The following is a 25,118-nucleotide window of genomic DNA, read 5'->3' as shown; positions in this document are numbered from 1 at the left end:
CGCAATTGAGAGGAAAAAAGAGACTCTCAAAGATGAATTTCACTGTTTTTTATTTTTACAAGCAAGAAACGGGAATTGGGATTTGTGGCAGGAACAGGTAGAATGTAGAATTTTAGACATTTTTATGCTATAGATTTTGACTTCAAGTACGTATTTTTTAATCTGGAACGTTGATTTTGATAATGGAATAGTTCACGTCAAATGTTCGTGGATCGCGAAGAAACAGCTCTTCTCGTGGATCGTGATCTGATGAAGCATCTGAAACAAGTTAGAATCGATGTTTTATCAAATGATAGAACCTGATGTTGAAGAGTCATCTTTTTCGCCAACATAGATGTTCCCGTAGAGAGTAAGGCAGGAACAAGTTCTCAAAAGCGCAGTGCAGAAGTCAGAGCGCATGCCACACCACCATCGATTCCCGCCGCGTCCACCGCAGGACGTCAACATAAGTGTGAACAAACAAACATGCAGCGGGGTGAAGATGCTCATGTACTCGAGCTGGGCGTCCCCGTCCAGTCGGAACGAGAGTAGCACCTAATGAGCGAATATTTGCACTGAATTTTTCAACATGCATTTACCTCAAAAGCAATCAAAGGAATAACTACTAAAAGCCAGATAGTTGCATATGTTAATGAAGTTTTTCGATCGGAAGTGTATTGGGGTTGACGGAGGAATAGCAGTGCCCAGATGACGTAATAAAGTGCGACAATTCCTTCGAATAGGGCTCAAGAAAGGCATCATCAATTGTATAATTTACCTGGGAGGCACATAACAACCCAGAGCGGAATAAAAACTGCTTTCCACTGCCAATCAATAACGTTGTCAAGCTTCAGCGCGATGAAAATGAAAAGTAGAACATTGGAAGAAATTACTGTCTCGAGCTACAAGTAGAAGATTTTCTTTGAAACATGTTCATAAAAGTTAAGGATATAGCCGTTCTCGAGGCACTTTCGTAGCGCCGAAATGGGGCGATAAAATTTTTTCATTCCCAGACAGGTCCTACCTAAAATTATGTCTAGAATTCGATTCTGATGTTTTTTAATTTTTTTTTCAAAGAAAATTTCTCTCTGGAGCGATTTGAAATCTTACGATCACTTTTACTCGAAATTTTTCAATTAAATCGCTAAAACTAATCCGTGTTTTGTTATAAATAACTGCTAATCTATCTTTCTAGGGCCTCAAAATTTCAAAACCCGAGCAAATTTTCATTCTAGCGTCTTCTTCTTTTTGACTTTTCTTTTTCATTAATGCTGCGTTCAGGGCGCTCGACCAATCAGCGCGCTCTTTCATTTACGCGCCTCACCGCGCGATGGAGGAGGGCGCCCAGCGCAGCAAACCAGAGCGCTGTCTGACGCTTCGGCTCACTCAAGTAAGCCTCATAAAAATGGCTCTAGAATAATAAATAATTGGAATCTATTTAACTTTAGACCCTAGGAATGTAGAGAAAGGTCCAAATTATTAATTTATCAAAAAAACTCGACCGATTCAATGGAAAATTCTCGAGAAAAAGTGATCGTAAGATTTAAAATTGCTCTAGAGAGAAATTTTTCCATTAAAAAATTAAAAAGAACACTAGAATCAGGTTTTTTAGGCAATTTTAGGTAGGGTTCCTTTTGAAATGAAAAAAATTTATCGTCCCCTTTTGGCGCTACGAAAGTGCCTTGAGAACGGCTATATCCTTAATCTTACCTCAAGAGAGCGGTCATGCTTGAAGCCCCAGATACACGCTGCAACGGAGAGCGGGCAAAGCACCAAGACTGGGAAAAAGCAAACTACCCAACCATATTCGTCTGGCAAGAAATTTGTTTCCAGCTGAAAACGCTTTAAAGATTGCGGACAAGTTTATTCCTAACCTTTAGGCAAACGAGTATTTCAAAAAAGAGCAGGAGCGAATGGATTCCTGCAGCAATTAGCATGGCATGGAACTCCACGTATCCCTCGACACGAGATTCGGGATGCCTAGACCAGGCTATGCACCCCATTAACGCTCCAACAAGTACAGATGCCTTCCAAATAAAGAGAGGCGCGAAGATGCACCAGTTATTCCAATAAATGATTCCATCGAGCTTCAAGGAAAGGACGATCGAGAAGACAAAGAGTGATGAAAAAATGATAAATTTGGACGGGTTGCAGTCGACAAACAACCGCTTCCCGTCCATGACCCAGCCCGTACTGCCCGTCAAATTGTAATTTTGCAAATGTTGCAGCCGATTTCGTTCTTAATTACTCAAAAATGAATTTCTTAACGATTAGAACTTTAAAATTCAAAGGAAAAGATGCGGTGCTGGAAGAAAATTAAGAAAGAAGAAATTAAAAATAAGACGGACTGGAGGTAATTTCATGTGGAACTGAAGGAGATTGTGTGCGCGTGAAGAAAATTATGATAAAGAGTATTGTAAATTTGGAGTTCATGCTTTTCGAAGTTTTATTTTCATGAATTCAGGGACATTTTCGTCGGCTGAAGGAGCAGGTGCTTTTTCTGAAGCTGGTTTCTCCAGAGAATCGAGGCGTTGTCGTCGCTCTGTAAAAAAGTTGATTTACTAAAAATTATGTTTGTTAAAGATACCTTGTAAGCGAGATCCAAGCTCACATTCAATTGGCGTTCGATTATCAGGAGCAGGTTTTTGGACAGATTTTGTCTTTCTCGAATGAAAAATCTTCTCCAACTCTGACTTCTCCTCAATCAAAGTGCCTGCTTTTGACTTGACCTTGATCTCCGAGTTCAACGCTTTATGAAGTTGAGAAGCGAGTACAGGATTCGGGACAGGCTTCGGTTGAATCAGCTTCTCTGTATCGTTTGAAGGAATAAGAGCTGTTGGAATGGTCAAAGGTGCATGTTGGCCTGTGTACGAGCTCATTTTTTCTCTGTTTTCTGAACAGAGGAAATAGTTAAAAGTTGTCGATGATTAATTAGATAGCATTAATTTAATTGAAGAAATCAAGATTCGCTTTTTCAAAGTTGGAGGGGGTTTTTTTACAGAAAATTTGCGTGCTTTTGATCGAACTGTAATTGAGAAAGAACTGATAGTAATTAAACGATTGTAGAAATAAAATAGGTACGATGACGCGGGTTTCAAGCCTTGAAAACAAGTTTTCCATCGACGTACGACTCGAGAATCTTCCAGTTACCAACAGAGGTATCATCAAGACTACCATCGATTATGTTGTAATCGGCGAGCTGATCTGGAAAAAGCGAGCCAATCTTGTTTTCAAGTCGTATTCCTTGCGCAACACCATGCGTGAAAATCGACAGGGATTCTTGAAGAGTGAGGCATTCTTCCGGCATAAATATACCGCCCTTTCCATTGCATCGTTTGATAGCAGCATCGATTGCTTCAAGAGGGAGAATTTCTTCCACGGGCGAATCTGAGCCACCGTGAACAGGAATTTCGAGATTAAGGAAAGTCTTCCAGGTGTACAACGCATCATGCAATTCGTCAGGCACAGAGTCGTACACCCACGGTGCATCGGAAGTGACAAATTGCGGCTGGATTGAGCAGGAGCAGCCAAGATCGATAATTCTCTGATGCTGGTCCTTTCTGATTATTTGCGAGTGGTTGAGCACATGCCGGAAGCCGCGTATTTGATCTGTCGAGAAGCCAGACTTGACAAGTCCATCGAGAGTTATATCAACGGCGCGATCTCCGATCACGTGGATTTCAGCTCGATATCCTTCGCTCATGATTTCTTTCAACTTACGGGTCATTGATTCGACGCTTTCAAGGGCGATTCCAGAGTGGGGAGCTTGTTTGTAATGTTTACTGAACGAAACTTTCTATAATTCAAGCCTATTAACGTCTTTTACCTAAGGGCAGCAGTAGTAGCACCAAGAGCTCCATCCGCAAACAACTTTACTCTGTCGAAAGTGAGCCGATCTCCGAAAGTCTCTCCTTGTTTCGGAAGAATGCCCCGCGTTTTCAAGTCAACAAAGGCGTCGTAAAAGATTGATAGGAAGACTCTTATCTTTAGCTTGTTTTCTTGCGCCAGCTCAATCCAGGCTTCAAGTAGACCTGGCTCCTTTCCTTCGCAGGCGTGAACTTGGGTCAAACCAGCTTTAACACAACTTTCAAGGCCGAGAAGAATTCGTCTTTTGAGCGTTTCTTCTGATTCTACTCGTATTTCTGAGACAAGATTGAAACCTTCCCGCAAAAGCCCCGTTGCTTTTCCATTCTGATCCCTAAATTCGGCTGTTATTGGCTTGAAAAGGAACAAATCACTCTACCTAACGATTTCGATGTTTTCTGGAGGAACAAATTCATCAGAATCTAAGCCTAGCGCTGCAATTGCAGCAGAATTCAAAACCATCACATGAAGACATCTACGGTGAAAGATCGCCGGTCGATCGCTCACAAGAGAGTCCAATGTTTTCACTATTAATTATTGCTTTATAATCGCCTGAGTCTCTATTTGAGAAAACTCACGATCCGGAACGTCAGCCTCCTCCCACCAACCAAGCGCTTCAAAATTTTTCACCGTATCTTTTATTGAAAGCCATTTTTCTGAGTTCAAGTATTCTCTTGTCAATCTGACAAAATCTTCCTTCGACTGTGAGCTTTTCGGGGATCACTTAAACTGACAGTTTATAAAAGAGTAATTTATACAAAATGCTGCTCTTGAGCCCTCTCCTGTGAAGGTCAAGGACCTCTTTGCCCCATCCAACGTCGCCCACGTGAATGTGCGCATCGCCGATGCCTGATTGCTATCGTTTAGGTTTACCCAACAATTGAGTCGTCTATAATTACCTGGCGTGAGTAGTTTTCCTTCAAGATTGACACAATTCGCGACAGATGCCTTGTATTTCTCTAACTCCTCTTTTGACGTTCCCCTGGATGCAACTCTACCATTTTTTATCAAAATCCACGAGTCTGGGCGCCCTTTTCTTGAAAAAATCGAGCCATTGTGATATAAGACCGTACTGTCTGCCATTTTCGCGGCTGAATAGAAGCTCTGCTTATATTTATAGATCAGTGAAAGAGAGAGCGTCAGAATAGCAAAGTCAGCGGAAGCAACTTTGTCAAACATAAATAGACAAAATACGATACTGACCCATGTCAATTTAAAAATCAAGACACTTGTTTATTGATCGACGCCTCCGTTTAACAGATTGATAGTCAGTTTGATGTTTCTTTAATAAGAAGGTCAGGAAAGCAAGATTATCTTGAAAATCATGTAGTTTATTTTCAAAAATGAAAAAGTGAGGGTTTTTGGGTTAGTGATAAAGGGGCAGTGTGATAAGGGGGAATATGAAAGTTGAACTTGAGGAATAAGTTTAGTTCAGCTCGTTTTTCTTGCTGAGCTCGTGGATTTCTTCGGCGCGTTTGATGCGTGTCTGGACTGCGGTCATTTCTCGCTCGAAGATTCCCCGAACAGCTTTATAGAAAATTTTTAATGAATAATGGATAAGGTCTTGGATTTACTTTTGTTTTGAGCCTCAGCATCTTTCTTTTTTTCATCCGCCGCTTGGAGGAGCTCTATCAAGCTGTTATCTTCGTCTTTGGCGAAGGTGGCGTTGCTGTCTTCTTCTTTGACATCTTGGAGCTTTCGCTGAAGGTCCGTCTTGTCCGACTAAAATAACATTCTAACGATGGATCTACCGTACTGACTTACTTGAAGCGCTTCAATGTCTGCACTGATGTTGATAACAGTTTCCTTCGTTTTCTGGATTCGGCTCTTGAGAATGGCATTTTCTTCCTCGACGTTTTTCAGCTCGACCTTGCTCTTTTTGAATCTTGTATCGAACTGCATTTGAACAAAGTCTTGGTCATCCTGCTCCGATTGAATTTGCCTGAAAAACCCACGTCAAATCTCGATATCTTAGAATAAAACATACTTTTCAAGCTCATCATTTTCAAAGTTGAGCATGTCCGTTTCACTCGTAAGAGAGCTGATCTGCTGGTGGCAACGTTGATCCGCCTCGCTGACGAGTTTCAGCTTTTCTTCGAGCATTGCCGAGTCATTTGCAGAGATAGAAGATTGGATCTTGAACTTTTCGGAAAATTCCCGCAGCGAGTTGGCGGCTGTGTTGTATTCGATCAAAATATCTCTTGCGTTCGCTCGAACCCGTTGTACTTTGACCTCTTAAAATGATTTCAAGAACGACTTTTCTTTGTAAAAAGCTTATTTACGAATTTTTCCAAGATCCTCTCGTTGCGCCGCAACACTTTCTTGCCACTTTTGATCCTCTTCGAGGAGCGCATTGTATCGGTGTTTCTTTTCAATGGCTGTCTCTTGATCGCCGATTCGTTCTCTGATCTCTGAGTTGTCTTTTTTGAGTTGTTCGATCATTTCTTTTTGCTTCGTCTCTTCTTCGCGCAACGCTTTCACCTCTTGTACGGTTTTTTCGGTCTTGTACTTGGTCATCGCGAGGTATTTTGAGGAGTCATCGATCCTTTTCGTCAGATCTTAAATTAAAATTAGTCATAGAAATTCGAAGAAACTCTTACCGACGAGATCATTTTCGCAGGTCAGTTTCGCTCTCTTGAAATCCTTGACTTCAAGTCGCGCCTCCGCCAATCGCCTGTGCGCATCATCAATGTCAACTTCGTCCAACTCCAGCTCTCTTTCTTTCACTCGGGCTCTCTCGTCACACATTTGGTCAATTATCTCATCTACGTCTCCTTCTTTAGCGGCAAAGGCAGCGTACCCCTCGAAGATGGGAATCAAGTCTTCGAGGCCCTCTGTGTCTTGGCTTGCATTTTCTGCTGCTTGGTTGATGTTTATCAGCTCGATAAGCCAGTCTAAAATCGTTGAAAAAGACGGTTAGATGGAAAGATTTTTACCTAAAACGCCAAGTGCAATTGGGAACGTCTGTTTCGTCAGATTTTGAAAGCTCGATTTGACCAATTTGATAGGGTAGTCTAACACACGCATAGTTTCAACGATCATCTCTTGTGGCTTCATCTTGCCATTGCCATTTTGAAGGCTAGTCAAGTAGTGTGGGCCCAAGACAGTGCGCACAAGAGCTGAGAAAATCTCAAGGAACATTCCGGTTGACATGGTGGACAGCTCCTTGATCGAGACTTCGCGGAAGTTGATCTGGTCGATCAAAAAATATTGAAGTTTCTCAATAGCTTCTTTTTGGTTCCTTGGTATATTTTGAAGAAATGATTAGGACATGCTTGCTTACTGTTTTTTGGAAAGATCACGTGGATCATTCGATGCGTGCGATTTAGGTCGTTTCACCGTCGATTGTCCACCAGCGATGCTCAATCTGTACGCATCCGCCGTAATGCTCTCTCTTGGCTGGCGATTCCCTTGTCCTGGAAACTCTGATCGACGAACGGATGTCAGCCGCCGATGCCCATCAAATTCCGATTTACGGGAGTACATTTTTGAATCCTTCGCTCTTAAAAAAATAAATTGCTATCTTGCGATCCTGAAAAACAGATCTTCAGAATGAGGAGAAATGGAAAAGCCGTGCCAGTTTTTAAACGGCACGGTAGATAATGATCAGTTGTTGTTGAAGAGAAAAATGACGCAACCGACTAACCCGAGGAGAACAAAATTTGTTGTCTGTAAGACTCTATGGAGTACCAAAGAAACGTGATAATTAATGAATGAGTAAATTTCAACAGAAGAATATAAATAGAAAGATTTCAATTCGTATGTACGCATATTTACAAATTTACGATATTTTTTTGGAATTTTTTGAGTTGAATAATTCTCAATCAATAATTCATAAAAAAATGCTCTAGCCGGCGGTGAAAAAAATCCTTGCGTGAGTATTGCGAACCCCTTCGAGAGTTTTCGAATGAGCGGACAAGCCAATCAGCGAGCAGGCACACTCTCATCGAGAGAAAACCAGAAGAAGGAGTTATCCCTGGTGTAGTAAGGGACTGTAGTCGGCTCCTTATGAAGCCAAAGAAAACGAAGAAAACGTAGAGATCGAAAAACGAAGAAAAGAAACAAAGAAATCATAATGTCGAATATAAAAGTTATATTCCAGAAACTCCCTGCTTCTGAGCAAGAATTTCAAGAAAAATTGAAGGTTTTATCTAAGGAAGGTGTTTTATTTTTAAATCTTGAAAATCATAAATTAATTTGTTATTTTTCTAATATTTTATCAGTCTTGAATCCATTGGGAATGTCGTATAAATTATACCGTATAAATTATTATACGGTATAATGCTTATTAGTAAAGTGATAGTCTAGTCTTACTTCTTTTTCAAACACTTATATAGGCAGAAAATGACGTATCGACCGGTCTTTATGAACTCCAGCAGTTCAAAATGAAGAAGGCCGCAATCGGTCCCCGTCATTTCGCTTTTCTCACCGAAGACGGCCAAATTTGCAGAGTCGGCTTCCATGCCAGCCCGCGAGTGTTGGAAAAGAAAGAAAAAGTTCCAGATAAGGACTCATCATTAATGAAAGAAGGATCGAGCAAGTCGGGCACATACTCGGGCCTGATGAGCACGGATATTGCGAAAGACATCAGACTAGCGCTTCAATCTCGTTCTCATCGAGGAAGAATGCATCAAAGTTATCATCGCCGTCCTCCAGGTAAATTTTCGATAATAATTTATTAATTAATAAATCTCGTAGGAATCGGTGGGCGGCCGGTTGATGAATCAATGCAAGTGCCAGAAGACCACATCAAGCGATGCGAAGATGTCCTCCTGGCACTCCACGAGACACAATCCGCAAAGAGCTGCAAATGACCAATCTGGACGTAAACATGGCGATCAACAACATTTTGACGCGCGATGAAGATCCTCCACCGAGCATGCACTCCACCTATCTTCCTCACATTTCTGGAGCTGAAGATTTGATGCAGATTATTGGCGATTCTGGCCGCGAGGAAGAAATGTTCGGCTTTATGATGAGCCGCGGACGCGGCTCTTCTATCCGTCCCTTTTTCAGCGCGTCTCAAGCTGCTAGTGCTCGGCGGGCAAATCCATCCAGCAACGAACCGCCGCCAAAAATTAGTCGCCAGTCGTCTACCCGCGACGCAAATACGCCCAACGCAGACGTCCAGTACCAAGACGCTGAATGGTGGCCGTTGAACAAAGAGGACGAACGATACGAGTTCGTGAATATTGCTGCTCTTCACGAAGAACTTCTCGCGCTCGACAGCTGTGGTCGACTTCATCAGTGGAATTGGCACGATTCTGAGCCTTATCGGGTAGTAGAAGATGGCGATGTGATTTTCCATCCGAAAACGAAGGAGCTTGGTCTGCTCAACGAGGAAGTGACTCAACTTGCAGGAAGTGTTTGCCGCGCAAGTATCATTACCAAATCCAACAAAATTGCTATTCTCGCCGATGCAATTATCAACCCCTTCGAAAATCTTATTGATACCCCCGCAGCTGTCCACTCAGAACTTGGTGATCTGTCCAACGCCTTGCTCTACACATGTTCTCAGTGGACACTGGTCATTGTAAGAAACGAAGCGTTCTGGATGGGCGTTGCGCCTTACGAGCTTCGCAAGCGTCAGCTTGAGGCAATTTCAAAGCAGGCTAGCAAAAAGCAAGAAGCCCTTTCGGTAGGAAGTGTTGTCTGCTTGAAGAAGCAGCCAGCTTACAGAGCCCGAACTCGCGCCATCAAACTGCTCGACAATCAACCTAGAATTGGCGAACTGGTTCATGATCTCGTCTCGCTTGACACAAAACAAGCTGTTGAATTCAAGGTCCTCCAGCCTTACGAACTTCTCGTCGAGAGTTTTGAACCAGTCAGCTCCTCGTCAAATGATCGAAAACGTAAGCACGAAGAGACGGACTCGGCGGAGCATGAGAAATGGGATTTGCGACATGTCGTTTTTCTTCCTAATGAGCAAGGGGACAGAACTGAAGTTGTTGGCACTATCAAACGAATGCAGGACAATGTTTGCATCGTCAGCTACGGCAACGCTGAGAAAATTAACGATCCTGGAATCAAAATTTTCCGAAAAGAAGAGCTATGCCTCGCGAATCAATCGACAAGATCAATCGAGGCGATCATTCGGACTCCGAAGAAACTCAACATTGGTTCTTCGAAAGTCATCTCAGCTCAAGTCGATGAAGAAGCAACTGTGCACTTGATCTCGAAAAATAGCAACTCCGGCAAAATTCAATATGGAAAATTTGACCTCGGAACAAACACCTTCATCAATCAACCAGTTTCCCTGAGAGCCACGCCGGAGTGCTTCTCGAAAGACGACGCTGTTCAAATTGATCACACATTCGGTGATGTCCCTTGCATCCTCCTCGATAGCAAGAAGATCCACCAGCCGATTTTCTTTAACGAAGGAACACTTCAAGATCCGGAGTGGTTTTGGCTCGGTTTGCCGCCAATAAACGCGCTTACAAGCTCAATTTACAACATGACTGATGTGACCGAGACTAGAAGACGCGATCGGGCATTTGTAGCTCTCATCTGCCTGGATCGACATATTCTCTCGCCAATCTTGATCAAGAACAATCCTGATCTTTTGAAAGCCCTTCTTTCGGTACTTTCCGATAACCCCATTTGGCAAGGGGTCATTCCCCGCCTTCTCGGCGAAGTTGTTGATGGAGAGCGAAATCTACTTCACGTTTGTATCGATAGCAATGCTCCTTCAAAGGACAAGAAGAATCAAACAAAGTCAGATGTTCAAAAATCTCTTGCGGAGATGATTGAATCTATTTCTGTCATCGTTAAGCCAGAGATTGCCGAAGAACTTCGTCAAAAGATCACCCAGAAAATGGAAAATAGCAATCGTTCTTCTGTCATCTGCGCACCTTTTAGCAAGACCAGATCTAACAAAAAGGAAGATTCTGGTTCAAGCTGGAAATCGGTTCCAAAAGAAAACTGCCTTGAGATTTTGCTCGGGCATTCCTGTCTATCATCCTCTGCCTGCGAAAAGCTTCTTCAAGAAAAAGATGCGTTCGGACGAACTCCGTTCATGTATGCAATCATTCGGCGAGCATACAAAGATGCTGCCTTGATTTTCGAGCGAATTTTAAACTTGTGCGAAGCCGAGAAGAGCTCCAACTCAAGTAGTGCCATCAAAAAATTCATCTTCCCTGACAACTCTCCTCGTGAACTCAACCCGCTTTATGTTCTTTGCTGCAACGATACTTGCAGCTACACATGGACAAAGAAACAACATATAAAGCAGGATATTTATGAGTGCAAGACTTGCAATTTGACTGAGTCACTTTGCTGCTGCACGGAGTGCGCCCAAACTTGTCACGTTGGCCACGAGTGTGTTCTCAAGAAAACCTCGCCAACTGCCTATTGTGATTGTCCAAGCAGCTGTGCGTGCAAGGCTCTCAATCCTGGCGATCAAAAGGAGCGCGAATTGCTGCTCGAAATGATGCTTACTCACACTCAGCTCTTCCATGTCTCCACCAACAAAGGCGAGCACATTCTACAGTTCCTCGCGCATACAGTTGCGCGCCAAATCAAGGAGCAAAACAATCTCGCCGAAGTTGACAATCAAAACTTGGGTGCACGAAGATCTCATGCCTCAAGTAGTTCTTCTAGCCGCGAGTCACCGCCTGTCTTTTGTCGAAAAGCTTTGCAGTACTGTCTTGCAGAGTGGAAGGCTGTCGAAGGACTAGTCGTTTTCAAGAGAGACAGTCTCTCCGCTAGTTATTACTCGTCGAAATACTCCAATGAGGACAAAACTCAACTGGAATCTCAGCAAGGAGTAGCTCGGCTTGATAAATTCGTCCAGACCCTTCTTCTTCGGCTATCTCACTCAAGCCAATGGGACTACATGGGCGCCCTACTAAATACCCTGACTGAGCAGTATAAACTTGCTAAAGGAACCGACCGGGAAGAAACTGTCCTACTTGGAATCCACCGTTTCATTCGCTCAGTAGTGAGAGTTTATGTGTGTTTTGCAGGAAATCTTCAGCCGAGCACGATGACAAACGAAGCTCAACGCAAGTGCCTTGAACGATTTACGAAGGTATTCCAGGAGTTGCCAGATATTGCAATCGAAGAACTCTGCCAGACATCTGATGCTCTCCTCGCGCCCGTTCGACTTGGCGCTGTCCGGCCAGTTCCAGGCTTCGAATTTTTCTCGAACTCCAACGATGCTATCGGCGAAACTGACGAATTATTCCGGGTTGATCCTTGCGCTCCGAAACGAAAGAAAAGTGATACGCCACGAATGAGTAATCGCCCCGTTAACAACCGTGAAGGTATTCAAGGCCGAAATTTCAGCCGCAGCACCCGTCGATTGCTCAATACTGATGATCGCTCGGAGTTTGGCGAGGAGCATTCTGGAGAAGGAAATAATCGAACTCAAAGAGCAAGTCGCTGGGGAAGTGCCGCCCGAAATCAAGCTATTCGATCTTTTGAACGAAGATTAAACGAAGTTCATCAACAACGCTCAAACAGACTGCAGGAAGAGATCGATGAGCGAGATGCCTACCGAGCGAGAGGAGGTTGGAACCTTTTAGAGGAGCTCGATATTCCTGAAACAGATCATTCAGAGAATGACGACCAAATGGATGCCACCAATGATCGACCCATCGAAGAGATTATCAGTGATCAAGATGGCGATGATAGAGAGAATGATCAAGATGAGAATGAAGGTGAAGAAGACGGCGAAATCACTGGAGATGACGAGGGAGCTGAGGACGAAGAGGAATTACCAGTATTGCAGATAAATGAGAACAATCAGCTGGTTCTGGACGATAATCCATACTTGGAAGAAGAGGATATTTTGCACAATGGCCCTCCTGAAGACTATGGCGGATGGCCAACTGGCAATTTCAACGAAGACGGAACGGACGAGGAAAACAGCGAGCATGATGATCATGAAGAGCGCGACGAGGAAGAAGTCGATGAGGATGATGATATGGAAGATCAAGAAGAAATGGATCAAGACGAAGACCGATGGGGTGACGGGTCCACATTTGACGTCGGCTCTCCTCTGTATGATGGAGACCATCGAGAAAGTACTCCTTTTGATGATGAAAGTTTCGAAGGAATCTTCCCTGACGTTGATATCGTCCATTTGCGAAACAGTCGTCGCCGACTAAATGACCAGCAAGGCAGTGGCAATCTTTCATGGGCTGTCCGTGAAAGCAGATACCGAATGAGAGATCCACGAGAGAGCGGTGGAATGATCCGAGAAGGTTTTGGCGCACTTGGTGGTGCAGATCCCTCTAAACGTAATATGTCACTCTCCGGATCTTGCCAAACTTCCGAAAGCCAATCAAAGCTTGCCCGCTGTGCAGCCCTTTGCATCAAACAAGTTGCTCTTCTTCTGCAGCCTGATCTGAATCGTCCATCAACGGACTCTGATCAGATAATGCCGAATGTCCAGCGACTCCTCCGACCATCTTGGGAGTGGTTAATGACCACCATGGACTGGACTGAATCACAATTGCGATATGGAGCTACATTGAGCAAAGTCTCTGAAACCCGCCGAAATCATCTTCGTCTAAGAAACGATTCTGATGGGCAGAAGAGAACTAAGAACCACATCGCCGCGCATGAATTCATGACTTACGCTTTGTCTCTAATGAGGCAACAGAATTCTGAACATTCTGATGTCATGCCTTCAATTGATGTTGGAGCTCTTCGACATGTTGCCTACGTTTTGGATGCGTTCATTTCACTGCTCAAATCGGAGAGAGCATTGAGCTCAACTCCAAGGCAAAGCCAGAAAACTGACTCTCCTGGAGCTAATGAGACTCCAACTCATATTTTCTTCCGCCGATCGGACTCGATGCTTTTCCTCGGCGGCGCGAACGATGATCCCTTCGAGACTCCGTTCGATAAGGCGCTTCCATTGGCAGACAAGCCTCACCTTCTTCGACCAAAAGCTTCAAAAGAGGAACTTTTCGGCCGTGGAACTCGCGGAGAAGGCAAACAAGCGCCCCAATCCTCAGTCGTTCGGCTACCTGAACATATGAGTTTGACTCGGCGATATGAGGAGTCTGAATTTATGTGGCCCGTGAGCGAGTCAAATGGACAAGACAATCATGTCGAGCCGGACGCGCTTCTTTCACGTTGGAAGAGTTGTGTGGAAATCTTTGCTCGTGTCTTCATGGACGATGTCGGTTCGGAGCAAGATTCTGTCCTCCGACAGCTCGCATCATTCAACCTTCGACAATCGAAATTCCAGAAACAAATGGAAGATCTTCAAAAAGGCGCAAAGAACTCAGAATTGTCCCTTGTTGTCCATCGTCAGCGTGAAAAGCTTATTCCGCAAACAATCAAGCAGCTCAATGACGAGTTCGCAAAGAAAGAGAGCAAGGATCAATCAAAGAGTGTGCGCTCTCAAGGATTTTGGTCAGGGATGGCACCAGTCAGTCGCCCCTCAAGCCGTGCTGATGGCTTGATGGTGTCAAAAAAGATCAAGGTTCGTTTTGAGGGAGAACCAGGCGAGGGAAATGGTGTCATGCGATCCTTCTTCACCACTATTGCGGATGCGTTCCTTGAAGACCTTCCTGTTCCTAAGATGGACGTTTTGCCACCTCCTTCGTCTTCTTCGAAGTCAGAGTACATCTCTCGCCGCTCTGGGCTATCTGGTTTGCAGCGATATCAACAAAGACAGAACAAAGACAAGGGTCAATTGAATGTTAATGCTGCCCCATGGTCCCCCGGAAAGGGTAACGATGATCCTCATGCCAAGAACAGCTCCAACGATTTGAAAAGTAAGACCTTCTCATTATCAACTATTTTGCTCACTAATTTTTATCTTAGAGCAACTTTATGAAAAGATTCATTCTGTGGATAAGTTGAATGCGGCAAAGATCACTGGAATGTTCCTTCAATCTTCCGCATCTAATCGCCTTCTCATGACAAATGACGAGGATTTATGCAAGATGCGAGTTGCCGAAGCAGTCAAAGTCTTGAAAGAAAACGGCCAATACATTGAAGAAAAGCCAGCCAGTAAAAAGTCTGACCCCGATGACGAGCCTCTCTTCACGATGCCCAGCACAAGCCAGCGCTACTACTGCCCTAATCCCGGCAATGGTTCTGAACGGCGAATGAATATTTTCCGTAATGTCGGGCGAATTCTCGGTCTGGGTCTTCTTCATAGTGAGCTCTGCCCACTCCCCTTTCCCGTCCGATTGTGAAGCAAATTCTTGGAAGACGAGTCAACTGGCATGATCTGGCTTTCTATGACTCAACTATCTTCGAGTCTCTCAGGTAGCTAGCTGTACCTAGAAACATGTTTATGATTATTATATTTAAGAAAACTGGTCCTTTCCGCGAAAGAACACCCTGAATCAGTGGAGGACCTAGGCTTCACCTTCGAAATCGACGAGACAACCCGCGATGGAACTATCCAGTCGGTTGAACTTATTCCCGACGGCCAGAACATCGCAGGTGAGAATTCAAATTGAAAGTGGAAACTAACTTTTTTCAGTGACGAGCGCAAACGTTTACACTTACGTGCGTAAATACGCCCATTACATCATGGTGAAAAAGTGGGAAAATGCTGTTGAGCATTTGAGAAAGGGAATTTTCGATGTTGTATCAGAGCAGGCACTTGCCGGACTCACGCCAGAGGATTGGTGGCTGTTGGTGAACGGAGTCGCAACTGTTGACGTCGCAAAGTTGACAGCAATGACGACGTTCAATGATGAAAGTAACGCGAAAGACGAAAGTGAAAAGAATGATGTACAGAAGTTGCAGAAGTGGCTGTGGGAGGTGAGTCATCTTATAAAAAAGTGTTGATAAATATTTTAAATCGTTTAGGTTGTCGATTCGTTTACGCAGCAAGAGAGACAGGAGCTTCTCTATTTTTGGACAGGTAGCAGTCATGAAAGCTATACAAAGACTCAATTAATTTTAGGGGCTCCTGCACTTCGAGCCGGCGAGGAAGCCTTTGAGCCTGCTCCTTCAGTGACTATTCGCGGTCCCAATGACCAGAGTCTGCCCTCTGCCAATACTTGTATCTCCCGCCTTTACCTTCCCCTTTACAGGTGAGATTTTGAGTCTTCAAAGCTTGATCAAGCTTTTTTAGTTCCAAAGCTATTCTGAGGCAGAAACTGTCCATGGCTATCAAAACGAAGACCTTTGGATTTGTCTAGCTTATCATTCTGTTGATACTGTAAAATTTCAATGTTAAATTTCAATGTCGTTCACCTTCAGTACTTCACAAAATAAAATAACTGAAAAAATGCTTCCCTCGCGTCTTTTATTCAAGCATAAGTCTCAATAGAACCATTTAGAGATACAAAAATGTCGGGAAAAGATAAGGTCAATATCTTTCCGTCGCGGATGAACCTTACCATCATGAAAGCGAGGCTAAAGGGCGCTCAAAATGGCCACAGCTTGCTAAAGAAAAAGGCGGATGCTCTTTCCCTCAAATTTCGGCAAATCATGAAGGTTGAATCATCAATCAATCGATTGATCAATTCAACGCTGCTATTTTTAGGAAATTATCACAAAAAAAGAAAAGATGGGCGAGGTGATGAAAATAGCCAACTTTGCATTTGTCGAGGCCAAATTCGCGGCGGGTGACTTCAATTCCGACATTTTGCAAAATGTGGGAACACGCGCGTCGAGAAGACTCAAAGCAAGAAAAGAAAATGTCGCCGGCGTTTCTTTGCCTGCTTTCGAGGTGATAAACAAAGTGTTTTTCAATTGTTGAGAATCTTTTTAGTGTATCAGTGATGGAACGGACAATTACGAGCTCACAGGTCTTGGCCGAGGCGGAGAGAAATTCAATCATGTTAAAAAGGCCTACGCTGACGTTGTTCAGTTGCTTGTCGACATTGCCAGGCAAGAAAACAGAAATAAAACATGAATTTTAATATTTGTAGTCTTCAAACATCTTTCGTTACTCTCGACGAAGTGATCAAAGCGACAAACCGCCGCGTCAACGCAATTGAGCATGTCATCATTCCAAAATACGAACGAACTGTAAGTCCTAACTCCGATCAAACACGGTAATCACATCTTAGATTGCCTACATCATCTCTGAACTCGATGAGTGTGAGAGAGAAGAGTTCTACCGACTCAAAAAGGTCCAGGGAAAGAAAAAGGAACTCAAAGAAGCCCAAGAAGAAGAACTTCGAGTAAGTCTAATTTCAAAGGAGCAATTTGTTATATATCTTTTTCAGATCATGAAAGAGCTCGGTAACTTCAAGGAAGCTGACAATCTGCTCGAAGAAGAACACGACCCCGACCTTCTGTTCTAGTTTTTTTCAAATTGAATCCTACTTTCACTTTATCAATTTTATCATTATACTCAACATGTCTCATGGTTTTGTGCAATTTTAACTACTGTTTTGATTATTCTGGCCCATTTCTGTTCTAGATTGTTCAGTATTCTACCTATTCTTCACCATCCGCAATGAAATTAATTTTTAGCACATGAAAAAAACGTCTAGTCTTCCTTTCGATCCAGCAGATTTGGCAAAAGAAGCATCACTTCTTCCGCCACTTCCTGAGGATAATCAAGACGAGTTCAGCGAACTGCGAATAATGCTCATCGGGATTGAAGAAGAAGATCTTCTCGACGTCCTTACAAATCACGAGATCACTGCCGAAACAATACCCTTCGTGACTGAAAAAGATCTGAAAAGAATGAACATCGCTAATGCTTCGGAAATATCCAAGAAACTCGAAGTCTTTCGAGAAGAAAAACATAGAGAGCTGTCAGAAAACAAAAAGCTGCTCTTCGGCGAGTTCTCGACTACATTTACCGAGTCAGATAAGAATATAATAGCAGCCAATTCTACAGAGCACTTGAAATATCTCGCTGGGGTAACACAATTTATAAAGAGAAAGATACGAGGCAGTGAAGGAAAAGAAGGAATTCTTGAGTCTGATAAAACACAATTTGATGAACCAGCTTGTAAAATTTTCGACCGTCTGTTAGATGAAATCGAAAATGAACTTGATCAATTTTAAAAATTCAAGAACAGACAGTTACAATGATTAGTTTTAGAATGAAAACACGATCCGCAAAGAATAAGACCAAGGCCACATTGGCGCCGAAAGACAAGAACCGACCAGCACGAAAGACAGCTAAGACAGCCCTGCCGAACCCGGCGGCTCCTCCGCTCCGGCTCACGCGAAGAACAGCGAAGAATATGAAGTTGAATCAAGGGAGTCAAAACGAAATGAAAACGTAAAATTCTCAGAAAAACGTTTACAAAATGCAAATTTCAGGAAAAGAAAGCCGATGAAAAAGACAATGGACGAGAACGCCCCCGCGATCATCGAAATTCCTTCCCCATCCGAAGAAAATAAGAATCCTCTCGTCTCCGACCTCGACAAAGCGGAATGCTCTGCTGCGGAAATCCTGCAATCTGCAAACAACAACGACAAAGATGAGTCCCGTCAGAGTTCTTGGATCGAACCGTAAGATGTAAAAATCTTATGATATTTTATTATTTTTAGCCCTTCCATCTTCCCAAACGATGTCTGGGAATTTCTTGCCGATGACTTCGAGTTCCCCAACCCCCAGCTCTGATTACCCCGTGGACTTGCTTTTCTAGGCATAAGTCCTGCCATAGGACCCGTTCGCCTCATTTTTTTCACTCACGCTCCCCTAGAACCGTTTTATGCCCATTTCTGCTCCTGTTTGAGCCACAGAAACTTGTACATAGATTGACTTGGGTATTGCCATAATAATTTATGGCCCGTTTTACCCTCCTTAGCACCGTTTTGCCTGAATTTCATCAAAAATTAACTGCCTCATCAGATTGAAATGCTGCACTAGTTCAAATTATTCTATTGAGAATATATATTGATAACTTATTGAAACGAACAAAAAATATATGCGCTAGTTATTCAATTGCATCTTGGTAGAATGTCCCTTTTTGGAGGGAATGATGTGCATGTGCAGGAGGACGAGAGCGAGTTCGACGACGAATTCGATCAGCAAAGAATAGACGAAGCCGTGGCTAATCAGCTTCCAGATCTGAGCTCAGATGATGAAGGTAGATTAATGCTGCGTAGATAGATAAAGTAGTTGTTCTTTGAGACTTCGAGCCGTCTCAGTATCACCGAGGAATGCGAGGCGGCAACGGCGCTAGAAACGAAACGCATAATCTGACGAGTAGTTTTGGCGAGAGCGCAGAAGCGTCACCAGTTGCGTATCACTCGCGTATTCCAAGACCAGTGCCGAGTCCGCAACGCGACCAAAGCTTTCAAAACGAGAGGCAGCCGGCAGGCAACGGAGAGCTGGCCGAGTTGAGACAACTGTACTCCGCAGCGCAGAGAAGAATTCAAGATTTAGATCATCAACTTACATTCACAAAACAAGAGCTTGAGGAGATCAACAAGTTAAAAATCCACGATCAAGACGTAAGCTTTCTCCTTTCATAACGAAATCTATTATTTCCATGCTCAGATGGCGACGATGCAACTTCGTGAGAAAGACGAGCATTTACTTGCGTTGCGATCGCAGTTGGACTCCTCTGAGCGCGCGAGCTACGAATTTTCAAAGAAGTGCGACGCGCGAGAAATCGAGCTCAATCAGCTACGGCAGCAAAATGAGGAGATGCAGAAGCGAATAGTTACACAAGAAGCGCAGTTGCAATCGCTAGAGAACGAGCTCAGAATAGCTCATTCTGATGACGCGCTTTCAAAGGTGAGGTCTAGGATCGACAAATGCCCCGAAATCCGGATCGGGTTTTCGTCGGATTTTCTCGAAGTCTGATTTTTCCGATCGGGTTTTTGTCGGGTTTTCGTCGGGTTTTTGTCGGGTTTTTATCGGATTTTCGTAGGGTATTTTTCGGGTTTTTGTAGGGTATTTTTCGGGTTTTTGTCGGGTTTTTGTCGGGTCTTTGTCGGGTTCTTGTCGAGTTTTCACAACACTGAAGTTGAATCAAGTAAAATAAATCCAAATGGGGGAAAATAGACATAATTTTTGGCTAACAGAATTTCGGGTACTGTCTTTAATCAAACTGATGAGTAGATCCGAAGAGAAACCCGACGAAAATACCCTACAAAAATCCGATAAATGACCCTATAAATACCCGATTTTGTAGGGTCGCCAAAATTTCAGCGTCAGGTTTTTGTAGGGTCGGCAGAATCCAACAAAAACCCGACAAAAACGTCGGTTTTCGATCGGGTGTCGGGTGGGACTTGTCGATCCTAGGGTGAGGTCAGAAAAGAGTAACTAAATAATTACATTTTTTAGGCAAAATACAATCATGAACGAATTGTGGACGAAATGCGTCGCCAACAGCAAGAACTTGTTGACGAGATGGCTGATGAGATCAAGCAACTTAAAGATAGCTTGTCAAAAGAAGAGGGAGCTAGAAAAGGTGCAGAAGCTCACGCAGAAGAGGTGGAAAAGAACCGGAAACGAGATATGGTCGAAAATGGGGAAACTATCAACAGACTCAACACTCTCGTAGGATTTAACTGTACCGTCGTTTTCTTCAAGATTTTTTAGCTTCGACAAGCGCAGCACCATCAACAAACCATGCCTGCTACTGTCCCTATTGATACAGTCGCAAAGAAGATCGACTTTGAAGAGTCCGAATTCACCTTTGATGGAGCCTGCACACCTCTTGACATGCGCAAAACAATGGAATTGAATTTGACGAAAAATCAAAACAGCGACTTGCAGAAACGTTTCGACTTGTTAGAGAACAAACTGGCAGACACAAAACTACAACTTCAAGATTCCAAAAGCGATCTTGAACTAGCGGTAAAGGAGAAACGACTTCTCGAGGATCAACTCTTGAAAGCTAGGGAAGAGTTGGCCAAAATTGACGCTGATACTCAAAAGGTACATTTCGAAGGTATCTCATTTGTGATATAAAAATTATTTGAAGCTGAAAATATCGTTTGAAAGCGAGAAAGAAGAAGCCGTTACAAAACTCGAAGAGAGTTTAAAGACTCATTACCAACAATCCCTGTCTCTTCAAGTCGACAACTTGACTAAAGAATTCAACAAAGCAAAAGGTAAAGATTCAATGAAAACTCATCGTTTCCAACCTTTTGCGATTTCAGACTTGGAAGTGAATGGATTGAAAGAGCAACTGTCCGAGCGCTTGGCGGAAATCAAAGATTTGCACAAAAAGCTCGACGAAATAAAGAACGATTACGTTGAACTCTCGAGACAGCAAACAACTTTTCAAAGCGAAAATCTGTCAACTTCCAATTCAGAGCTTCGGGCGAAATTAGAAAAGACAGAGAGGGCGCTGAAAAATGTAGAGCTCGAGAATTCCGCATTGCTAAAGCGTGTTCAAGGTGTTGATCAGTCTCAAGGTAAGCACGAGCAGGAATATGTCAATTAAAATAGTTCTAACAAGCTGTTCTTTCAGTTACTGATGAAGAGCTGAAGAAGCGTTATTCTCGGGAAAAAGAGCAGTGGAACAAAGAAAAGCGCCGCTTGGAAAGCAAACTTCGGCATGTTTCGATGCATTCATCGCGAAGCAGCAGCCCGACTCCATCGACTCGATCGCTGAGTACAACGCAAACCTCGACGCCGCGCGGCGTCTCTCACGAAGAATTCACAAAGTTACAGTCACAGTTCAATTCAGTCAAGCTCAAATACACGGAAACACTCACAAAAGTCAAAGGAGAATGCAACGAAGCAATCAAAAAGATAAAGGAGAAACATAACGATCGACTCAAGGTAACTTTTAATCTCTTACTCTTTATTACCAAAAACTCTAGCGAGAAGTCATGGCCGAGCAGAAACGAACATCGGATAAGCTCCGCGAGTACTACAAAAATATTCTCGGCAAAATTCTCGCTGAAAAATCTGAGCGTATCGAGCACTTACTCTAATCATTCCGAATTTTAAATGAAAAAGCGCTGCCCTTCACAACACTAAAAATGCACTACCTCCTCTTATTTTTCAACTTTCACAATTCCTACTCACAAGTTGTGAGTCACAACAATCATATCACCGAATCTCATTTCTTTCTTTTTAAAATAAGAATAAATAAACATAATCTACACCACGTAGAAAACAAGTTCAAGAATGAAAATGTGTGGTGTAGAAATCTGCGTTGAAACCTTTGAAAGGTAGAAAAAACTGATTTTAAAGAAAGACTATAAAATAGAGCTAGTGCGCAAGCAGCATTTGCAGCTGGAGCTGATCGAATAGAACTTTGCTCGGCGTTAGAACTTGGGGGTCTAACACCTTCGATAGGTCTCTTGAAGATGATAAAACAGAATATCCCTGATCTGACAGTTTATTGCTTGATAAGATGTAGGACTGGCGGTTTCGAATACACAGAGGTATTTTTTCTTGATATGGAAACGTAGCTGTAAAGGGTGTCTTCTTTTACTTGTGCTCCTAGGGTGAAATTGACATTATGAAGGAGGAGATCAAGTCTTTGGAAACTGCTGGGTCTGATGGTTTTGTAATCGGCTGTCTCAGGAGAGATTCCGGCTTGTTGAAAGTTTGTCAACGCGACGCAACAAGTCTTGTGAATTCCTCTCAAAAGCCGTTCACTTTCCATCGTGCATTTGACGTAAGTATGGGACCAATTGAGGATGAGCTCAGGGCAATTTCCATCTCTGGCTGCTCATACTTGCTAACGTCTGGGAGAGCTTCTATTGGTAAAGATAAAGGTTTAGCTTTCGTAATGGGCTCAGTCGGAAACTTTTCTATAACAGTGAAAATAAGACTCAAATCAGCCCAATAACAGAAAACATTTGTCAGTTATCTACGCAATGTAAAAAGCTGAATATCAAACTGATGATCGGAGGAGGAGTAACTGATCAAAACGCAAAATCCATACTAGATCTTGGTGTCGATTTCATTCACGGAAGCTTCAGTACTAAAACAATCTTCCAAAACTCCATATTTCATCTTGGGACTGTTCATCAGTCACAAGCTGATACAATCGCTCGTGTTGTCTCCATCTGCAAAAATGATAATAACTGAGCTTTACTTCAAATGTTCCTCTTTTCAGAGTCGAGAACGGGGATCGGAGATCGGATTCAATGGCGCGGAGTTTAGAAGAGCTTCCGCGCTCGTTGACTGGAATTCGCCTTGGTTGGTCGGCCATCGCTCTGTTGCTCAGTTTTGTTGTAGCGCTCTCCATTAGCAGTAAGAAATTGCATCTGAGACTTTATGCTAGCTTTTACTTCAGTCTATAATTATCCATATCCATGCGTCGGGCTTCCGATTTGCTTCGGAATCGGCGGTGTCGGGCAGTTATGGGACCTTGTTGGCCACATTATGTACATTCAAGATTTGTGGCGACCTTGGCTCCGTGGACTCAAGTATGCGGATCCAATATGTCTTCCACCTAAACAACTTTTAGGCTCTTCGTCGGCGTTGGATATTTACTTCTCCTAGGCTCTATCGGCTGCTTGATAGCATTTGTCGTGATGGCGCACCTGGAAGGTGTTTCTGACTGGCACTTTTGCTCCTGGAATGCAGCCGCCCTCGGAACTATTTGGGTATGCACTTGAAAGTACTCTTAAAAGTACTGAAAATATTTTCAGCCGATAATGAGCGCCCTGCAGCTGATTTTCCATTCAAAACTCTATCGAAGTGAGTTCCGTGAGCTGAGAGCTCTTCTGGACTATTGAACCTATTTTCCTTTCTGCCGAAGACAAATTATTACATACTCGAATCGAGTATTACTCGATATTTCCTATTGATTTCAATTTCTAACCGCGTGTTATTTTTATTATGAATATATGAACCAAATTATCCCTTCCTGAACCTTACACTGAACTTTTCATTGACCAATAATTTCCTTTTCTTATGTCCATTTTCTGTCAGTTTCAAGCTTCTCTAAATAAAAAACTTCCTTAAAAAAGTTGAATTGACTCATTTTCTCCTAGAAAATGAACCATCCAGCTAGTGAAGAGCTCACAGAAGCTCAGAAACGGATTCATACAGAGCAGCTTCAAGAATTAGACTCGGCAGATTTCACAAAACTCAGCGCAGGAGAGCAATTTGCAGCTCTGGAAAATCGGCGCCGAGCGCATATTCGTCTTTCCAAAACGGACCCGGAGTATACCGTCAAGCAAGCAAGAGACTACATTCCCGAAGACAGACAGTTCCTTATTAGGAAAGATGAGTTCGACGAACTCAAAAAAGAACGAGAGCAATTTATCTCCACCGGTGGAACGAAGTTCGACGAGTCCTGGTGGAAAACAGCGATGGGCTGGAATCGAGAAAGTCTTTACTCTGGCTTACAAAATGCGGGGAAATTCTTTACGCCTGATATTCTCGGACAAATTACAGGAATGGCTACTTGTTTTTGATTATTGAATGTTTGAAAAGATCTTTTGAGTAGCCACGTAAAGGCGTAAGAAAGTGAGCCTTCTTCCTGAAATTAATTTTTAAGTTAAGATTCATTAATTAAGGACAGCTACGTTCGATATATCTGAAACATACGGGAACGAGAATACGACGATCAACAGACGTGAGTGCGACTGGTTTATGCATCAGTTCCATACCTGTCTCCGCAGATATAACAAGACCGATAAAATGGGCTCCGAAATTGATCAAAGACTCAATTTTCTCCTTTCTTTTCTAATTTATCATTTAATGAGTCCACTCCAGCCCGTACCTTCTTTTCCCGCATCCAGATATGCCTAGCATCTTCAACACTTGGGGATTCAGCACTAACGCAGCGCTTTCAAAGAAAAACTACTTCAACGAAGATTGCCTTGAATTTAGGCTTTTGGCGACGCAGATGTGCGACGATTTGGAAATGGCTGAATACGTTCGAACGGAAAACTATAGATTTAAAAAGTACTGGCTTTTGGTTAAGAAAGAGGAACTCAAAGCAAAACTTGACGAGATGAAGGAAAACTTGAGTAAATTCACGTTTTTGCCTGATTTCAAGAGTGAAAAATCTTCTGGTAAGACTTTCTTTGAGGTGGTTTTCTGTCAACTTTGGCTTTCAGACGTTGAAGAATCTCAAAAAGCTTCGAGGGAGGAATCATTCGTGAATCCAAATTTATTGGATATTGACAGAAAATACAAGAAAATGTACGAAGAAAAATTAAAAAATAAACTTAGTCTTGAAGCAAACAACGATGAAAAATAGTATTTTTTCTTTTGTTTATTTATTTAATTCTTCAATTCTGTCAATTTTGAAAATAAATTATTCAAAAAACTGAAAGCTTCTGATATCAAGGAAGAGTACCGCAGACGACTCCTTCTTGATGAAGCTTGATTTATTGAAAATGTGTTTACGCGTTATCGCTACATTTCCGATGTGCGGGAGAAGAATTCGGAAGTCAACTTGTCATTCTCGTCAGACTTATCGCTGACGGTGAAACAATCAGCGGCGCTT

At 43.0% G+C, this 25,118-nt stretch overlaps 10 protein-coding genes across 12 annotated transcripts; 6 read left to right on the top strand and 4 right to left on the bottom strand.

Annotated features, from left to right (window-relative positions):
- Positions 1 to 31: 31 nt before the first annotated feature.
- On the bottom strand, positions 32 to 2,244 carry LOC145695312 (transmembrane protein 185B-like). The gene is made up of 6 exons (XM_081772312.1): positions 1,854 to 2,244; positions 1,690 to 1,812; positions 758 to 881; positions 579 to 712; positions 300 to 534; positions 32 to 258 (listed from the first exon to the last, which is right to left on the bottom strand). The coding sequence occupies exons 1-6, from the start codon at positions 2,157 to 2,159 to the stop codon at positions 158 to 160; spliced, it is 1,023 nt and encodes a 340-aa protein (XP_081628438.1). The 5' UTR covers positions 2,160 to 2,244; the 3' UTR covers positions 32 to 157.
- Positions 2,245 to 2,272: 28 nt separating this feature from the next.
- Positions 2,273 to 2,933, bottom strand: LOC145695313 (protein FAM107B-like). Its single transcript, XM_081772313.1, has 2 exons — positions 2,567 to 2,933; positions 2,273 to 2,521 (listed from the first exon to the last, which is right to left on the bottom strand). The coding sequence occupies exons 1-2, from the start codon at positions 2,856 to 2,858 to the stop codon at positions 2,409 to 2,411; spliced, it is 405 nt and encodes a 134-aa protein (XP_081628439.1). The 5' UTR covers positions 2,859 to 2,933; the 3' UTR covers positions 2,273 to 2,408.
- A 4-nt stretch (positions 2,934 to 2,937) lies between these two features.
- Positions 2,938 to 4,548, bottom strand: LOC145695311 (putative amidohydrolase YtcJ). Its single transcript, XM_081772311.1, has 4 exons — positions 4,422 to 4,548; positions 4,223 to 4,370; positions 3,806 to 4,177; positions 2,938 to 3,761 (listed from the first exon to the last, which is right to left on the bottom strand). Exons 2-4 carry the CDS (start codon positions 4,303 to 4,305, stop codon positions 3,074 to 3,076), a joined length of 1,143 nt encoding a protein of 380 aa, XP_081628437.1. The 5' UTR covers positions 4,306 to 4,370; positions 4,422 to 4,548; the 3' UTR covers positions 2,938 to 3,073.
- Positions 4,549 to 5,063: 515 nt separating this feature from the next.
- On the bottom strand, positions 5,064 to 7,397 carry LOC145699218 (uncharacterized). Its single transcript, XM_081776484.1, has 8 exons — positions 7,127 to 7,397; positions 6,780 to 7,084; positions 6,444 to 6,737; positions 6,126 to 6,401; positions 5,831 to 6,077; positions 5,608 to 5,785; positions 5,418 to 5,565; positions 5,064 to 5,370 (listed from the first exon to the last, which is right to left on the bottom strand). Exons 1-8 carry the CDS (start codon positions 7,327 to 7,329, stop codon positions 5,270 to 5,272), a joined length of 1,752 nt encoding a protein of 583 aa, XP_081632610.1. The 5' UTR covers positions 7,330 to 7,397; the 3' UTR covers positions 5,064 to 5,269.
- A 1,148-nt stretch (positions 7,398 to 8,545) lies between these two features.
- On the top strand, positions 8,546 to 16,054 carry LOC145695480 (E3 ubiquitin-protein ligase UBR5-like). Its single transcript, XM_081772463.1, is given in 10 exon segments — positions 8,546 to 8,613; positions 8,616 to 12,353; positions 12,402 to 14,576; positions 14,626 to 14,979; positions 14,982 to 15,075; positions 15,122 to 15,255; positions 15,296 to 15,579; positions 15,628 to 15,682; positions 15,725 to 15,854; positions 15,896 to 16,054. Coding segments are annotated over 10 exon segments (7,074 nt in total). The 5' UTR covers positions 8,546 to 8,570; the 3' UTR covers positions 15,963 to 16,054.
- A 52-nt stretch (positions 16,055 to 16,106) lies between these two features.
- On the top strand, positions 16,107 to 17,221 carry LOC145711038 (V-type proton ATPase subunit D-like). Of its 2 annotated transcripts, XM_081788763.1 has the most exons (6): positions 16,107 to 16,260; positions 16,310 to 16,495; positions 16,538 to 16,656; positions 16,698 to 16,797; positions 16,839 to 16,952; positions 16,998 to 17,221. In XM_081788763.1, the coding sequence occupies exons 1-6, from the start codon at positions 16,114 to 16,116 to the stop codon at positions 17,073 to 17,075; spliced, it is 744 nt and encodes a 247-aa protein (XP_081644889.1). In that variant the 5' UTR covers positions 16,107 to 16,113; the 3' UTR covers positions 17,076 to 17,221. The 2 variants fall into 2 exon arrangements, with proteins under 2 accessions (XP_081644889.1, XP_081644888.1); XM_081788762.1 differs by having other exon boundaries at positions 16,839 to 17,221.
- A 27-nt stretch (positions 17,222 to 17,248) lies between these two features.
- On the top strand, positions 17,249 to 18,647 carry LOC145711055 (uncharacterized). The gene is made up of 3 exons (XM_081788783.1): positions 17,249 to 18,010; positions 18,052 to 18,243; positions 18,283 to 18,647. The coding sequence occupies exons 1-3, from the start codon at positions 17,814 to 17,816 to the stop codon at positions 18,353 to 18,355; spliced, it is 462 nt and encodes a 153-aa protein (XP_081644909.1). The 5' UTR covers positions 17,249 to 17,813; the 3' UTR covers positions 18,356 to 18,647.
- Positions 18,648 to 18,672: 25 nt separating this feature from the next.
- LOC145711020 (uncharacterized) lies at positions 18,673 to 22,050 on the top strand. Of its 2 annotated transcripts, none has more exons than XM_081788737.1 (10): positions 18,673 to 18,824; positions 18,869 to 19,191; positions 19,238 to 19,477; positions 20,030 to 20,245; positions 20,288 to 20,626; positions 20,673 to 20,802; positions 20,851 to 21,108; positions 21,165 to 21,478; positions 21,520 to 21,873; positions 21,918 to 22,050. In XM_081788737.1, the coding sequence occupies exons 1-9, from the start codon at positions 18,695 to 18,697 to the stop codon at positions 21,631 to 21,633; spliced, it is 2,064 nt and encodes a 687-aa protein (XP_081644863.1). In that variant the 5' UTR covers positions 18,673 to 18,694; the 3' UTR covers positions 21,634 to 21,873; positions 21,918 to 22,050. The 2 variants fall into 2 exon arrangements, with proteins under 2 accessions (XP_081644863.1, XP_081644862.1); XM_081788736.1 differs by having other exon boundaries at positions 21,153 to 21,478.
- Positions 22,051 to 22,769: 719 nt separating this feature from the next.
- Positions 22,770 to 24,055, top strand: LOC145711054 (heme transporter hrg1-A-like). Its single transcript, XM_081788782.1, has 4 exons — positions 22,770 to 22,906; positions 22,950 to 23,082; positions 23,124 to 23,262; positions 23,308 to 24,055. The coding sequence occupies exons 1-4, from the start codon at positions 22,801 to 22,803 to the stop codon at positions 23,392 to 23,394; spliced, it is 465 nt and encodes a 154-aa protein (XP_081644908.1). The 5' UTR covers positions 22,770 to 22,800; the 3' UTR covers positions 23,395 to 24,055.
- Positions 24,056 to 24,121: 66 nt separating this feature from the next.
- Positions 24,122 to 24,920, top strand: LOC145711057 (uncharacterized). The gene is made up of 2 exons (XM_081788785.1): positions 24,122 to 24,681; positions 24,727 to 24,920. The coding sequence occupies exons 1-2, from the start codon at positions 24,408 to 24,410 to the stop codon at positions 24,867 to 24,869; spliced, it is 417 nt and encodes a 138-aa protein (XP_081644911.1). The 5' UTR covers positions 24,122 to 24,407; the 3' UTR covers positions 24,870 to 24,920.
- Positions 24,921 to 25,118: the final 198 nt, after the last annotated feature.

This window comes from Oikopleura dioica, chromosome 1 (assembly GCF_907165135.1).
Source record: "Oikopleura dioica chromosome 1, OKI2018_I68_1.0, whole genome shotgun sequence".
NCBI lineage: Eukaryota > Metazoa > Chordata > Appendicularia > Copelata > Oikopleuridae > Oikopleura > Oikopleura dioica.
Note: the sequence above shows the minus strand (reverse complement) of the source record. Positions and strands in the feature narration are given on the sequence as shown.